This window comes from Myxocyprinus asiaticus, chromosome 45, assembly GCF_019703515.2.
Source record: "Myxocyprinus asiaticus isolate MX2 ecotype Aquarium Trade chromosome 45, UBuf_Myxa_2, whole genome shotgun sequence".
In the NCBI taxonomy this organism is placed as follows: Eukaryota; Metazoa; Chordata; class Actinopteri; order Cypriniformes; family Catostomidae; genus Myxocyprinus; species Myxocyprinus asiaticus.
Genome location: NC_059388.1, coordinates 27,099,732 through 27,116,258, shown reverse-complemented (window position 1 = coordinate 27,116,258; position 16,527 = coordinate 27,099,732). Strand labels below are relative to the sequence as shown.

The following is a 16,527-nucleotide window of genomic DNA, read 5'->3' as shown; positions in this document are numbered from 1 at the left end:
CTCTGTCTGTCTAATCTGTCTGTCTGTCTATCTATCTCTGTCTATCTCTGTCTGTCTATCTTTCGTCTGTCTATCTTTCGTCTGTCTAATCTGTCTGTCTATCTATCTGTCTATCTTATCTATCTCTGTCTGTCTAATCTGTCTGTCTGTCTATCTATCTCTGTCTATCTCTGTCTGTCTATCTTTCGTCTGTCTATCTATCTTATGTATCTCTGTCTATCTTTCGTCTGTCTAATCTGTCTGTCTATCTATCTATCTGTAGATCTATCTATCAATAATAATAAAAAATGTAATTTAGTTAAAAACTTTAACTTAAATTTTAGCCTTCTAAAAGGCTAATGAATCAAAAAGTTTCCCAAACACACAGACATTTTAATATTGTGTCTGTCTGTCTGTCTATCTTTCTATCTATCTGTCTTCTACCTATCTTTCTGTCTGTCTATCAATCTGTCTGTCTGTCTATCTATCTATCTGTGTGGCTGGCTGGCTGTCTGTATGTCTTTCTGTCTGTCTATCTATCTATCTTTCTGTCTGTCTGTCTGTCTGTCTGTCTGTCTTTCTGTCTATCTAGCTGTTTGTCTGTCTGTCTAATCTGTCTATCTTTCTGTCTGTCTGTCTATCTATCTATAGATCTATCTATCAATAATAATAAAAAAATGTAACTTAAAGTTAAAAACTTTAACTTAAATTTGCGCCTTCTAAAAGTAGGCTAATGAATCAAAGATTCTGCCAGCTTTCATCTGTTTCCCAAACACACAGAAATTGCAATACAGTATGTAGGCCACCAATAAATTTTTTTTATGATGTTGTCATCATAAGCAGATTAATGCAACACCTCCATGATGAAATCATCAGTGTTTTCGATCTTCAATTATTTTTTACACTTTTATTGCAGATAATTTCATCAATAAGGAACCTAGTCTTGTCATCTCTATTTTTGCGCTCTTCGCGGTGGCCTGTCAGATAGTTCAGGAGAGGGTTCGACTCTGTGTCAGACTGAGGTTCGACATTCCTCGTCCGGTGGGCCGGGTCACGACAGCAGGTATAAAAGCTTAATCATGACTGAGAGTGGGCAGAAAGTGTTCTTCCTTGGTTCTGTAGCATCCACATCATCTCTGGAGACGCATAAGGACCCATCGTCTTCACCATGAGTCGCAGCCCAGAAAGGATGTCCTCCTACCGTCGTCACTTTGAGGGTGGAATCAGCTCCTCTTCCACGCTCCAAGTGCGGGTGTCCAGTCCGTCACCCTCGCGTGGGCCTGCGCGCCACCGCTCCGCAAGTTTCACGCGCAGTGGGACACTGGGGCGCAGGGCGCAATCTGGCACCCGCAGATCACGAATGACCAGGTGAGTCCGTTAAACAACCTGAGAACATTAAGCAACACGGACAAAACTATTTTAGGGGTTATATCAAGGAAAAAATAGCTGCTTCAGGTTACCACATTTTACAGTGTTAAAAAGTGCACTAAATGCACTTTAATGTACACTTTTAAAGTGCCTAAATTGCTTTGGATACAAAGGATCAGTTTAATGACAAATTAGATGGTTTTCAAAAAAATCCTAGTTTATGTTTTGCAAAGTAAAATGACAAAATGTTTAGTTGTTTTGTATAATAAAATGCAATTTCTTTGTAAATGTGTATTATTCCCCTCTTTTCCTCTCTACAGTAGTGCGAGTATGGGTACGCTGTGTCTGGGCATGGGTTGGGGGGTTGCTGGGGGTGCACTGGATCTGGAAGCTGCAGCCGCTGATAATCAGGCTTTCCTCAGCACTCGCACTAGTGAGAAAAAGGAAATGATTGCCCTCAATGACCGTCTGGCTGTTTATATCGAAAAGGTAAAGATGCTTTTCCCTTCAGTTGTTCCCTATCTTCTCCTTTTCATCTGAAATTGCTCTTGGTTTCTCTGTGGTGGTCATTGTGAGTTGTTTTGTGGTCATTACAGGTACGATCTCTGGAGCAGAGCAACAAGCTTTTTGAAGCAGAGATTGATGCCATTAAAGGTCAATATGTAAAGCCGTCCGGCCTGCGAAAGCTCTATGAGGACCAGCTGAGGGAGCTGAGGAGGATTGCTGACCAGATGAAAGTCCAGCGGGTGAGAGACCTACATGTACACCCTAATTCTCCCATCACTGTGTCAACAGCTTGACAAGAGACTTGTGGGTCATCATGGAAAACTCTTCTTATCTGTGCTCTCATAGGATCTGGCGGTGGCGGCACGGGACGCCATGGCAGGTCAGCTGGAAATGCTGAAGGTGAAATACGAGGAGGCTGTGGAGGCCAGGAAGAAAGTGGAGCTGGAGATTGAAGCCTTTAGGCCGGTAAGCAGAGATGTGACCACATGTGTGACATTTCATGGTTTTACATAAGATTGACCATAAATAATGGAATCCACACTTCCTGTGTCTGCAAGGATGTAGATGCAGCAACATCCGCCCGCATCGCCCTGGAAAAGCGACTGGAAAACCTAGAAGTAGAGCTTGAATTCCTGCAGAGGATTCACAAAAAGGTGCAGCCCATTTACATGCCATAGCAGAACATTTACAGTGTGCAATCTTTGTTTCAATTTATAATAATGGCAAGAAATGTGCTAGTAACTATTCAGTGTTGAAAGAAAAGAAGTTATTGCCCATCTGCCATGTGTTTTTGTTGCCAGTTATTGGGTATTTTATTCAGTTAAACAGTAAATGATTCAATAATTTTTCCAGGAAGGCAAATTGACAGCATTCTAACAACTGAATAATTTTGCTCTATTTTGTGTATTCTTTCTCGTTTTCAGGAAATTGAGGAGTTGATGGCACAGATTTATGGATCTGTGGCTAAGGTAGATGTGGCTTTCTCTTTGCCTGACCTGGCCAGCGCCCTCAAACAGATCCAGGATCAATATGACAACATCGCGGCCCAAAACCTGCAGGTACTAGTCCATAAATAAGCCTGATTATCCCTTGTATTCACCTTCAATGTTCGCCAATGCTCACACGTGCTTATGTTTTTCCCTATCGGTGTTTACTAGGAGATGGATGCTTGGTATAAAACGAAGTTCCAAGATCTAAACAAAGCAACATCACAGCATGTGGAAACAACGAGGAGCGTCAGACAGGAAATCACCGGTTTCAAGAAAGATGTGTGGGAAATATTTTTACCCTTCCTATGCCTCATATAATAGGAACACCTTTGACCTGTATGGCCTCATATTTGTGTGTTTGAATGTGTTGGCAGATTCAAAATAAGCAGAGAGAATTGGATGCTCTTAACACCAGGAATGAGGCACTGATGCTACAGATCAAGGAAGCCCAGGAGAAATACAAGAAAGAGGAGGAGGAGCTAAAGGTAAGGACACACCCATAAATATGTAAGAAGCAAACCTATATACTAAGCATTACTATTGCTAAAATTTAGAGTTAGGGATTTTAACAACCACTAACCCCAAGTATTACACTTTAAGCCAGTAAGCAACCACTCGAAATACCCTCGCAACCCCTTAAATCGATCCATAACATCAATACACTAAAAAACATATATTTTAGTCCATTTTTAAAATATGCATTTCAATTTCATAACAAAATTCCATCAGAATGAATTGTGTAATTTGTAACAAATTTAAATAAAACGTATGTGTGTGTGTGTATAAATATATATATATATATATATATATATAATATACACTGGCGGCCAAAAGTTTGGAATAATGTACAGATTCGTATGTTTCGGAAGGAAATTGGTACTTTAATTCACCAAAGTGGCCTTCAACTGATCACAAAGTATAGTAAGGACATTACTGATGTAAAAAACAGCATCATCACTATTTGAAAAAAGTCCCTTTTGATCAAATCTTGACAGGCCCCATTTCCAGCAGCCATCACTCCAACATCTTATCCTTGAGTAATCATGCTAAATTGCTAATTTGGTACTAGAAAATCACTTGCCATTATATCAAACACAGTTGAAAGCTATTTGGTTCATTAAATGAAGCTTAACATTGTCTTTGTGTTTGTTTTTGAGTTGCCACAGTATGCAATAGACTGGCATGTCTTAAGGTCAATATTAGGTCAAAAATGGTACAAAAGAAACAGCTTTCTCTAGAAACTCGTCAGTCAATCATAATTTTGAGGAATGAAGACTATACAATGCTTGAAATTGCCAAAAAAACTGAAGATTTCATACAAAGGTGTACACCTACAGTCTTCAAAGACAAAGGACAACTGGCTCTAACAAGGACAGAAAGAGACGTGGAAGGCCAGATGTACAACTAAACAAGAGGATAAGTACATCAGAGTCTCTAGTTGAGAAATAGACGCCTCACATGTCCTCAGCTGACAGCTTCATTGAATTCTACCTGCTAAACACCAGTTTCATGTACAACAGCAAAGAGAAGAGGGTGCAGGCCTTATGGGAAGAAATGCAAAGAAAAAGCCACTTTTGAAACAGAAAAAAAAGGAAAAGGTCAGAGTGGGTAAAGAAACACAGACATGTTTGAGTTTAAATGAGTTTTACTCATTTAATTTAGTTAAAGATCACAAAATTTAATTTGATGGAAATTTGTTATGAAATTTAAATGCAAGCTAAGAGATCTTTTTGGACTTGTTTTCCAGAACATTAAAGCATTATTCATTATATGAAGGATCGTTCACACAAAAGTAAAAATATCAATCTCAATCATCTGAACAAACAAGTTCACTAAAATTAATCAGACTTATGATTCATATAAGAATGCATTTGATTCTCCTCACATGTGTGAACACGTTGGGAAAATACTGTAATTCCAGGACATTTTGCGTTCTGGAATAGAATTACATTTTTCCAGGACAGATGGCCAAAAACCGGGACGATCCTTGATGGCACTGGTGGCAAACCTACTTGCCATGCCCTAACAACCATCCAGAACACTCTGGCAACCTCATAGCAATGGGCTAAAAACAACAGTCCTTAGCAACTGCAAAACAACGCCCTGGCATCCATGACAACAGCATTGTGGCGGCAGTTTGCACTATTACAAATCAAGTTCTTTTTCAGATCAAACTATATCATGTGTTATAGGCCCGTATAGAAGCACTGAAGGAGGATCTGAAGTCTATTAAGGGCAGGATTGCACTGTTGCTGAGAGAATATCAGGATCTGCTCAATGTGAAGATGTCATTGGAGATTGAAATCACCACATACAGGTACTGTACTACCGCCATTAGAACACACGTGCACACACAGAACAAATGGACTGGAGACCCATTCCATTTATTTAGCTTCCTGTAAAGATTACCATGGGAACAAAGTGCCTTAAAAGTGTTAGATATTGAAAAACAACTTTGATACACATCAAAGGTATCATTGGGTAATTTATGCTAGAGCCATTTGAGAAAATCATAAGGCACACTTTGTATTTGTCTACAAGCTAACTTCTAACATTTAAGCATGCAGTATGCCTTTAAATCAAAATATATTTAGCATCATGAGGAAAATGAATTCCCTGAGGTGTCCAAACTTGTAGCTTATATACATTTGAACCTAAAATGTTGCAAGAAAATGTTAACGTTCATCCAGCCTCAATAGGAACCAATTAGTCTTGAAGCTGTTTTAAATGACTGCCTTCTTTGTGGTGTCAACAGGAAGTTGATTGAGGGAGAAGACAGCCGCTTGTCCACCATGGTGGGCGGTCTGTCTCTCATGAGCGGTACTATGATGAGCATGAGCACAGGTATGTTCAGCTCAGCAGCCCGCACTCAGGGAGTCAATGGATCAGTGAGCACTACAGCCTCAGAGAAGGTGGTCTCCTCCTCCAGCAGCTCAGAGAGCAAGACAGTTGACCAGAACCATCACGAGTCTGTGGAGGATTTCACCCAGGAACAGGCCGTGGAGATGACGGAGAGAAAGACAGACCTCATCAGGTACAAGTAAACTGTTTTTACCACAACAGTACACAAAAACACTATGTTTGTGAAGATGGCCAACATCTGATTACCAGGGAAAGAGGTCATGCTGTTACTGTAATGTAAAGTATGTTATAGAATGAATAGGTCTGTTGGTTCATTCTAAAGTTTAATTCCCATCTCGTTGGTTTTATAACAGTTAAGACAGAAGAGGACATGATTCAGAGGGACACAGAGGAAAGCACCATCACCATCTCTTGCGCCGCGGATGAGAACGATTGAATGAAACCCTTTGAGCCATGAAGTCTAGTCCCACATTTCCAAATCAAAGTTCATTTCATCCACTCCTTTGTTACTTAGGGTTAGGATTTTATCACCCCTCTAATCCCTAAATTTCTCTAGATTGTATCTTGCTATAGTTCTCGGTCTCTATATTTCAGATCTATGACTTGATGGAATACAGATGGTAGTATTTTAGATCAATTATCAGATAAGGGGACTTTGCTGGAGTTGAGGATCAGACCTCATGCCTCACTGCTATCAGAACCTGTGACAATAAACAAAAAACACACATATTGCATCATTTACTGCCTACTTTGTGCTGTGACTAAACTGCTAAAACAGTGTTTAAAGGGATAGTTCACCCAAAAATGAAAATTCTCTCAACATTTACTCACCATCATGCCATCCCAGATGTGTATGACTTCCTTTCTTCTGCTAAACACAAACAAAGATTTTAAGAAGAATATCAGTAGCTCAGTAGGTCCATAAAATGCAAGTGATTGGTGCCAAAACTTTAAAGCTCCAAAAAGCACATAAAGGCAGCATAAATAAGACTCCAGTGGTTTAATCCATGTCTTCTGAAGAGATCCAATTGGTTTTGGGTGAGAACTGACCAAAATGTATATCTTGCCATTGCACTTTTTTGGCACGATCATGATTTGACATGATGCATGCACAGATGATGCTAGGAAGTGTAATCGAGCTTGAAATCATGATTGCCAAGGAGACTGCAGACGTCACGATATATAGTTGCATTTAAAGGAGTTACATTTTTGTCTGTTCTCCCCTAAAACCGATTAGATTTCTTCTGAAGACTTGGATTAAACCACTGGAGTCTTATGGATTACTTTTATGCTGCCTTTATGTTTTTTGGAGTTTCAAAGTTTTGGTCACCATTTACTTGCATTGTATGGACCTGCAGAGCTGAGATATTCTTATAAAAATTTGTTTGTGTTCTGCAGAAGAAAGAAGGTCTGGGATGCCATCGAAACATCTGGAATGTGATGAGGGTGAGTAAATAATGAGAGAATTTTCATTTTTGAGTGAACTATATCTTATAAGCCTTTAACCTCCTGTGTGTCATCTGATTCTACAACACCCCAAATAATAAACTTTGACTGCACCGCAGCTGTGTCCTAAGTATTTATTTTAATTTTTTATGTTTTAGTAGTTTTGTGTCCTTTTCACTACAAGTATTAAACAAATGAAACTGTCAATGTCGGTAATATAACATTTATTTCAATTAACTTTCTATTGAAAAAACTGCAGTAAGTTTATAGCAAAAAATAAACAAATAAAATCACAGTATAATATCTCAAACATTATCTTCATTCTTTACTACATACAGTGCAGTCAGCTTTAAGTTGATTCGGTCTAGTTCACCTAATTTGAATTTTATTAAGTAGATAAGACTTATATTGCAGAAAGTTGCCCACTGAAAGTTGCCCTCTGTTTTAATGTCAGCTATTTCTTTTGGATCTCATACTGAAATTATAAAGATAATGGGTTGTACTCTCATGAAATGAGTATAAACAAATGTTAAGATTAGATCGACATGGTTGAAACATTTTCAAATATAGTCATACAATTCCCTTTATAACGATTGTTGATCATTCATACAGTACAAAATGTAAACCATGAAACATTTGGCACCTTACAAACATTTGTTTGTGCCACACAGTGATTTACTGTAAATTTACAGTATTGGTGATATTGATAGCAGAAATTTCACTGGAATGATAGGTACTGCATACATGTATTGTGTGTGTGTGTTTATGTGTGTATAATTAGTGTAATGGTTTAGGCTCATCTCCGACCCCTCCGGCAAGGCAATACACAGCCAGACTGACTTCATGAGCCAGATTATCAGCAGCTTCCTGCAAACAAACGCATTCACAATTCTAAACACATTCTAATCATGTATATCATATGGCCCGTAATAGAAAATAAGCATATCACTGTCAGAAAAAATTTGCAAAAGTTTTGCTTGTACCTGTGTGTCTGCTTCAGCATAGACCCTAACCACATCCTCTGTGCCCGAGGGTCTAACAAAGGCCCGTGCCTGTTTGTATTTCTTCACGAGCGAGTCGATGGCCTCCTGCAGACCCTCTGGGGTCACGGCCTTCCTCTCTGCATCTTTTGTATCTATTACACGCCGGTCTGACACCTGCAAAGTACAACTGTTATAATAACACGTGCATGTACACCAGCTTTTTAGTATGCAAATGTTCTTTAGAATACAAATACACACCTTGACTTTGAGTTGGCGGTTGGGTAGGTCAGTGTAAATTGCATCCCAGTCTTGTACAGACATCCCTTTGATGGCCAACACAGCTTCAATCACTAACATATCGGAGATGGCATCTCCTACAGTCTGCAGGGAGAGAGACAAAGATGTTTACATGAACTCACAATAGACATTTGTTGTATATATCTGTTATGCTGGTGGATGAGTTTGTCTGCACCTGGTTGATTAGGTTAACCGTGTTCTCCAGGAGTTTTGCCGCTCGTTTCTTCTCGTCGTTTGTGTTTGGGTCTTTCACCAGCTCATGAATCTGTTTCTGTGCTGTTCTGCTGAATAGAACCTGGAAAATTCCAGCAAGAATACTACAAGATCAAATAAAGATTCTATTGTGAAGCAAACATCTGCTTGAATTATTCTTACAAAAGAAAACCACCTTTGGAACTATCAAGTTCATCAACCTGACATTTAACAAATCACACCAAATTCTTCTTGGAATAAAAATGTTACAATCAGAGCTGTTGATTTAATGCATTAATTCAGTGTGATTAATTGTGTTAAAAAAAAAAAAAAAAAAAAAAAACAATTAATCTCATCCCCTGACCTTAATAAAGAGCATTCCTACCATCTGAGCATTTCAAGCTTGAAGTACCAGCTGTTTTCAGCAGGGGGTAGTAAGCGAAACTCCAGCAGTATATGCAACGAGCAGCTTATACAGAGAACAAACCACACTGTGTTCCCTTGACACTAGCGACAGCACAAGATGAGAATGCATTCTTGCTTTCAATCACAGCTGGTCGGAGTGCAATTCTGAATGCCGGGATCTCTAAACATGTTTTTCAAAGTTTCAAAATATGTTTAACTTGAAAAGGTGACTTAAAAATGCTGTGTTAACCAAAGTGAGATCTGATGCATGTGTGACAAATTTTATTGCAAAATAGATTACTGTGTGGACTGTAGGCCAATGGAAGGCTTATGTTTAATAATATGAAAATAAATAATACAATAACTTAAAAAAGCCACTTTTTGTATTGTCTTATCAATGCTTTACTCGTCTGCCACAATAATGTAATGCATTTTACTTATTATTTAATTATTATTTTTATAATATATATTATATTTCTAAATATTTAATCATTATATATTAAATGATTGTTGTTTGAAGGCCTTTCTAAACAAATATTTATATATGCTATTAATTGTGATTAACTCGATTAATTAATCGGCAAATCATGTAATTAATTCTTAATACATTTTATTTATTAAAATAAAACATTTTAATTGATTGACAGCCCTAGTTAAAATATTACATCATGATAGTAACAGTGAACTCACAGTTCCATGACCATTGGCCTCAAAATAAACTCCAATGTCGTACTCCTGCGCTGCATGATGTAGATGCTTCACTCCTGTTTTCGTACAGCATACCGTGACCTGTGGAGAGGTGAGGGGTAACATTTAAAAACAGAATTTTTTTTTATCCCCTTTCCTCCCAATTTGGAATGCCTTTGGAGTTGCCTCCACTTCTGAGACCGTCAGTCCACGCATCTTATCACGTGGCTCATTGTGCATGACACTGCGGAGACTCCTAGCATTTGGAGGCTCGTGCTACTCTCCGCGATCCACGCACTACTTACCACAAGCCCCATTGAGAGCGAGAACCACTGATCGCGACCATGAGGAGGTTACCCCATGCGACTCTACCCTCCCTAGCAACCAGGCCAATTTGGTTACTTAGGAGACCTGGCTGGAGTCACTCAGCACGCCCTGGATTCGAACTCGCGACTCCAGGGGTGGTAGTCTGCGTCAATACTCGCTGAGCTACCCAGGCCCCCCTGGTCAGGGGTAACATTGACAGCTCATAATGGGTTGTAACATTTTATAATAATTGGGGGTATTTTCTACCTTCATGACATCCTCCAAGTAGCGAGTGGAGCTTCCATTAGCATATGCCGTCTGAATAACTGCAATCTGCAAATTCAACCCTGCCTGCACATACACAATTAATGCCCAAGTTCACATTTTCAGAGGACCAATCAATCATTTTAGAAGTTATTTTTATGGGTTAAGATTGTTCTGATGTGTGCAGAACCTCTGTGAGCAGCTCTTTGAGGTACGTGCTGATGAGGGTGGCAATCTTGTCTCCGTCCAGGAGATGGAATCGTCCTTCAGAGTCGGTGTAATAGTACACGATACGATCGGCGTCACCATCAAATGAACAGCAGCGCTCCCTTGCTCCCATACTTAAACCTGGAAATAAGGAAGAATGGGAAAATCGAGATATTTGTCTTTCGCATCTCAGTTATTCTTGAGATGATTTTTTATGAAAAGAAAACATGATGATTTCCAAGCCTTCCTTGATAATTGCATAAAATATGAAAAGACCCAGTCTCGAAACGGTGTCAGCTGATACTAACGAAGATACTTCATCCTTTCCTGTTCATATGAAATATTTCTAGCCATGTTGGGATCATATGCAGTTTTCTCACATCTCATGGGATGTTACTTCAAAGATTAAAAGATATCAAGAGACCTCAAGGAGGTTTGACAGACCTTCGGGAGGTTTCTGTTGGACTTTGACGTAATCAGCTCCACACAGATGGTTGAGTTTCCCAAAACTGCCATCATTTGAAAGCACCACCTGCAGTTCAGAGCGAAGAAACAGCTCCATTTCTCTCATCTTCAATGCTCCAATCCCATTAGCTCCATCCACCACCAGCCTCTTCTGATCGTCAGTGCGGTTTGGGGCCTTTGGAAAACAATGAGCACATGTGTTTAGACCATCACACTTATTTGTGAAACACCATAAATATTAAATATCAAAACATAAAAAGCTACAGTAGTCTGTTGAATTCTAAGGGTCAAAGAGGTAATTTAGCCTCTTTTTAAGGAATATTCCAGGTTCAAGGCAAGTTAAGCTGAATCGACAGCATTTGTGGCATAATGTTGATTTTCAGTTTATGTAAAACAATTATAATGGAAGTGCATATGGGACCATATACGTAAACAATATATGTGTTAACATGATTTTAATGTGATAAAATTGCTTATTAACCTTATCTGTGTAAAGTTATATTACAACTTTGTTGCCATGACGACAGAACGCTGGTAAACCCTATAAGTGATTTTATCACACTAAAATCACCTAATACAGAGATTTTATCACACTATTGTCACATTTACACGAATAATGTTTACGTCTTGTGGCTATACTTTTAAAACAGTGTATTCATTGTAAATGAATCCACTCCCCTTTATTGTAAAAGCCTTACCGTAACAGCAATTTCTTTATATTTAAACAAGGGACGATATTTTCTGTGGTAATCAACATTATACTACAAATGCTTTCGATTGAGCTTAATTTTTATTGAACCCAGACTCAAATCAAATTGACAAATTCAGTATCATCAATGTTTGTAGGTTGTTTGTACATTCTGGGTGAGCTGAAGAAAAGCCTGTGAGAGTTTCTGGTAGTAGCCCTCTACTGTAGCGCTGCCATAGGAGCCATGTGTGTTGCAACAGCACACCATATAATGCAACTGGGGAGTGGTGACCAGACCATAGTCTTAAAGTGAAACACACAACCATAAACACAAAGTCAGAATCTGTGACAGAATAATCAACAGAGCAATTCAACAACCTTTGTACTGATATATCTCTGAGCAAAACAAGTGCAGTTATATTTAAAAAAAAAAAAAAGCTGATACATTTATATAGCACTTAAAAGTGCTGTAAGCGATTTTATCCATTCTAGAATTTCTACAAGCTGAGCTGTTGGATTAGCCATGCCCCCTCTTTCCAAAACCCTGCACTCCAAAGATACCAAATGAGACCGACATCGAGCAGAAACGGTTGTCAAAAACAGCAGCCGCAAAATAGCGCCCTCAAATGACAACTGTAATGAGCAACATGGCATAAAAATGGCATTAAAGGAATACTTCACCCAAAAATGAAAATTCTCTCATTATTCACTCTGATAGAGTAATAATAGAGCTCTGTCAGGTCCTTATAATGGAAGTACATGTGTGCCAGCACTTTGACAGTCCAAGTCACATTTAGGCAGCATAAAAGTAATCATTTGACTCCAGTCGATCAATGATGTCTTCTGAAGTGAATCGATAGGTTTATGTAAGAAACAAGTCAATAATTAAAACGTTTTTAACTTTAAATCGCCGCTTCCACCTACGGCACTGATGCTGTTTGAAATGGCTGAACTCTCGCATGACGTTCGTTCTTCTGTTGTAAATAAGTACCTGTGACAAATCACTAGTTCTCTTCTCAATGAGGAAGCGAGGGCTGGGTAAATGTCCAGTGTAAATGTGTTTTATTTGACACACTTTTCAGTTTAATACAAATGGTTTAGCTTTTCAGCAACAAATGCACTCAGTCACACATACAGCTTCGAGCGTCTCTCTCTCTCTCCCCTCCGGCGGTCTGGACTGCCCTTTTAACCCCCTCCAGCTCTCACTGCAACACAAAACAGCTGTTAGAGGTGATTTCCCACAGGTGTCAATCCTTACCGCTCTTCCTCTCGTAGCCTCGCTCTCCACAGACGTCGCTCGGCCACGCCCACATCACCACATACCCCGATCACCCGACCCAGGCTGGGGAGCCATCCGGCCTGTCACTTACTCCCCGCCCCCCCCCAATTTCTGGGGAGGAAATCCGCAACAGCCATCTGCGCCCCGGCCTGTGGACCACATCGAACTTAAAATGCTGGAGAGCCAGACACCAACGGGTGATCTGCACATTGTTATCCTTCATGCGATGGAGCCACTGGAGCAGGCTCGTGGTCCGAACAGAGGGTGAAAGCACAGCCCAACAGATAGTGCCAGAGGGTGAGGACTGCCCACTTGATGACCAAACACTCATTCTCTATCGTGCTGTACTTAGTCTCTCTCAGTGAGAGTTTGCGACTAATGTACAGCACCATCTGGGACAGTACCGCTCCCAACACCCTGTCCGATGCATCCGTCTGCAATATAAAAGGGAGAAAGAAGTCAGGAGAGTGCAATACCAGCCCGCCGCAAAGTGCAGCTTTCACATGTGTGAATGCCTGCTGACACGGCTCCATCTGGTGCCCCCTTTTTAGTAAGATCAGTCAGCAGGCTGGTGACGGTTGAATAGTTAGGCATAAACCAACGATAATAGCCAGCCAGCCCCAGGAACTGTCTCACCTCCTTTTTGGTCTTAGGTCTTGGGCAGGCTGCAATCGCTGCAGGGGCCGCACCTGCCCATGACCCAAGTGGAAGCCCAGATACCGCACTTCTACTCGCCCAATTGCGCACTTCTTTGGGTTTGCTGTGAGTCCCGCCAGTCTCAATGACCTCAGGACAGCCCTCAGATAATGAAGGTGCTGCTGCCGATCATTACTGTAAATAATGATGTCATCGCGATCTGTCGGTCCATGAGCCGCTGAAACGTAGCTGGGGCCCCGAACAAACCGAACGGAACATCACGAATTGGTGTAATCCAAACGGTGTGGAAAATGCCTTCTTTTCACCGGACATGGGTGTTAAGGGGATCTGCCACTATCCCTTCGTTAAATCCAGTGTCAAATAAAAGCGAGCCTCACCTAACCGATCGAGCAGCTCATCAATCTGAGGCATCAGGTACGCATCAAATTTAGACACTGCATTGACTTTTTTAGAATCCACAGAACTGGACCGCACAGTCGCTTTTCAGAACCAAAACCACCAGGCTGGCCCAGTCACTGTGGGATTCTTCTATTACCCCCATATCCAGCATGGTCTTTAATTCTTCCCGAACCACTTTTTTTTGTGCTCGGGTTTTAACCCCCTCCAGCTCTCACTGCAACACAAAACAGCTGTTAGAGGTGATTTCCCACAGGTGTCAATCCATACTGCTCTTCCTCTCCAGGCCTCGCTCTCCACAGACATTGCTCGGCCATGCCCACATCACCACAGCGCTGCTTCCGAATTCTTGTGTGAACTCGCCGACGCGCTTACATCACGCTTTGCGTCAGCTGCTGGCAGGAAGCGCTTTTAAAAAGTTAATAATGTTTTAATTATCTATTTATTGTTTACACAAACATATCGATTTACTTCAAAAGACATTCAATGATCGACTAGAGATGTGTGGATTACTTTTATGCTGCCTAAATGTGACTTTTGGACCATCAAATTGCTGGCACCCGTGTACTTGCATTATAAGGACCTGATAGAGCTGAAATATTCTTCTAAAAATCTTCATTTTTGTTCTGCTGAAGAAAGACAGTCATACACATCTGGGATGGCATTAGGGTAAGTAAATAATGAGAGAATTCTCATTTTTGGGTGAACTAATCCTTTAAGCCTCAATAATTTGCTGAAATTACAATACTATGAGAACTCACAAAATTATTGACAGGCAGAAAGCGTCAGAGTCCGCGGCCCGCGGACACATTTTTGTTTGCTGTTTACGGAGTCTTGTGCTGTCACAGAGACAGGTGAGATGTGTCACGACACTAATTTCATATATTTCAGGGAGTGTTTTTGTATAGCCTTCCATGAAACAAAAATCGCTTACAGCACCTTTAAGTGACCTTTGCTATTAAGTACATCAGGTCAATAAGTTGAGATTTTATAATGTAAGGAATTCATGACCACACCATGACTTTTGCCTCCCAAACAGGAAACGCCATCCAACACGGCCTGTGAAAGGCTGGCACTGCTTGGCCTAAGTGAAATAAAATACTACATTGAAATTAAATTTATATTATAAATGATGCACTGTAATACTTACAATCAGCTAAACTTCCTATGCAAATGCACAAGTAAGGGATGATGTACAGTTACTGCAAAATAAAGCCGACAGGGTGATCAGGACCCCGATGCAAAGTGGCTTATTTAACGGCTACTTACCAAATACATAAATACATGTATAAATGGACTTGAAATACTGATTTTAGCTTAAATTATTTTACTATGCAGGAAGAAAGAGATCGCAGGGTGATATTAGATATAAAACTAGTACAGCTATGTGGGAAATTGTTTGCTAACAGTCAGTTAACCTGTCTGGTGTGTAAACAGAGGTCAGGCTACCTGGTGTCTCTACCAATGTAAACACTAGCTGGTTCACTCATGCTGATGGCCTCTTTCTCAATAATGTCTTTCAGCACCGTGAGAAGCGAATCCTGCTCAGCATTGGCTAGCCGTGTGGCATAGTCTTCCCACGCCGCTGTGACCATTTCCCCCATTGGGTCAATAAGCTTCACCCCATTATCTTCCTGAGGGTAAGAAAGAGCAAGAGAGAGAGAATTACAAATAGAGTAGATAACAATAGTGCAACCACTTTTTCTGAAATTGAAAAAAGCAAATATATACGTAGGCACAACTCAATTACTTCTGGGTTATGGGAGGCAGTGACCATGACTCCAATGGTGGACTTTGTCTTTTTGGACCTCAAAGTGGCCAGCAGCCCCATGCGGAACATGATGTGGTCCAGGTGTTTGGCATGAGTGCGGAATCCTGCGGTGCCATACTGCAGTATCAGACCCTCCGGCTTCGGGTGCAACTTGGACTTTTGAGATACTTCCTCAAATTGGGCCATTTCTGGAAGACAAAATAAATAAATAAATAAATAATAAAAAAACAATGTAAGCTTTATCACCTTAGCTTGGATAACATCTGTCACTTTCACAACTTGTATGACAGGATCACCCACTATGATTGACATTAAACCTAAATCATGAAAAACTGCACATTGCATTGCAAAGTGAAACTGGCAGTTTTCCAAACTAATAATAATAAAAAAAAAAAAATACAAAAAAAACTCCAGATCAAACAGCACTTTTATATAATATGTACACTAACAGACAAGAAACTAAACATATCGACGAAAATTAAATACTATGAATCTAATTATGGCATTAGTAGTACATGTTGCAGAGAAGAACTTCAATCTTTTTATTACAGGTGAATGAATGCATGATTGAATGTCCTAACTTTAACACATTACCCGGGCTTGTAAACGAAAACAACACACATGCAAAATAATTTCAGTACTCTTATAGCACAATTATATTTCTAAAATCGTTTTTAAATAGTTTGGGTGAGCACAGTTGATCAAGTTTATACTCACTCTGCTGTGTGTATGATGGGCGTGCTCAACACTTCCTGCTTCCCTGGTTACGTGGCTGCCGT

The 16,527-nt window shown here is 40.1% G+C and overlaps 2 protein-coding genes across 2 annotated transcripts; one reads left to right on the top strand and one right to left on the bottom strand.

The window, feature by feature from the left end:
- The first annotated feature begins 1,147 nt into the window (after nt 1-1,147).
- On the top strand, nt 1,148-7,217 carry LOC127435069 (desmin-like). Its single transcript, XM_051688223.1, has 11 exons — nt 1,148-1,347; nt 1,668-1,836; nt 1,944-2,093; nt 2,200-2,319; nt 2,412-2,507; nt 2,778-2,912; nt 3,012-3,122; nt 3,218-3,328; nt 5,036-5,160; nt 5,599-5,877; nt 6,059-7,217. Exons 1-11 carry the CDS (start codon nt 1,148-1,150, stop codon nt 6,060-6,062), a joined length of 1,500 nt encoding a protein of 499 aa, XP_051544183.1. The 3' UTR covers nt 6,063-7,217.
- A 141-nt stretch (nt 7,218-7,358) lies between these two features.
- On the bottom strand, nt 7,359-16,527 carry pgm3 (phosphoglucomutase 3). The gene is made up of 13 exons (XM_051688222.1): nt 16,466-16,527; nt 15,728-15,936; nt 15,427-15,611; nt 14,994-15,061; nt 11,815-11,948; nt 10,937-11,132; nt 10,476-10,633; nt 10,289-10,372; nt 9,719-9,817; nt 8,607-8,726; nt 8,393-8,515; nt 8,135-8,308; nt 7,359-8,018 (listed from the first exon to the last, which is right to left on the bottom strand). The coding sequence occupies exons 2-13, from the start codon at nt 15,932-15,934 to the stop codon at nt 7,929-7,931; spliced, it is 1,638 nt and encodes a 545-aa protein (XP_051544182.1). The 5' UTR covers nt 15,935-15,936; nt 16,466-16,527; the 3' UTR covers nt 7,359-7,928.

Coding starts and splice junctions, on each gene's coding strand:
- pgm3 (XM_051688222.1), bottom strand. CDS start 15,934: ATGGCCCAATTTGAGGAAGTATCTCAAAAGTCCAAGTTGCACCCGAAG. Junction 11,133..11,814: donor TTCTTCAGCTCACCCAGAAT/GTACAAACAACC, acceptor TGTTTTCCAAAG/GCCCCAAACCGCACTGACGA. Junction 10,634..10,936: donor CCAACAGAAACCTCCCGAAG/GTCTGTCAAACC, acceptor CCTTATTTCCAG/GTTTAAGTATGGGAGCAAGG.
- LOC127435069 (XM_051688223.1), top strand. CDS start 1,148: ATGAGTCGCAGCCCAGAAAGGATGTCCTCCTACCGTCGTCACTTTGAG. Junction 2,508..2,777: donor TGCAGAGGATTCACAAAAAG/GTGCAGCCCATT, acceptor TCTCGTTTTCAG/GAAATTGAGGAGTTGATGGC. Junction 5,161..5,598: donor ATTGAAATCACCACATACAG/GTACTGTACTAC, acceptor TGGTGTCAACAG/GAAGTTGATTGAGGGAGAAG.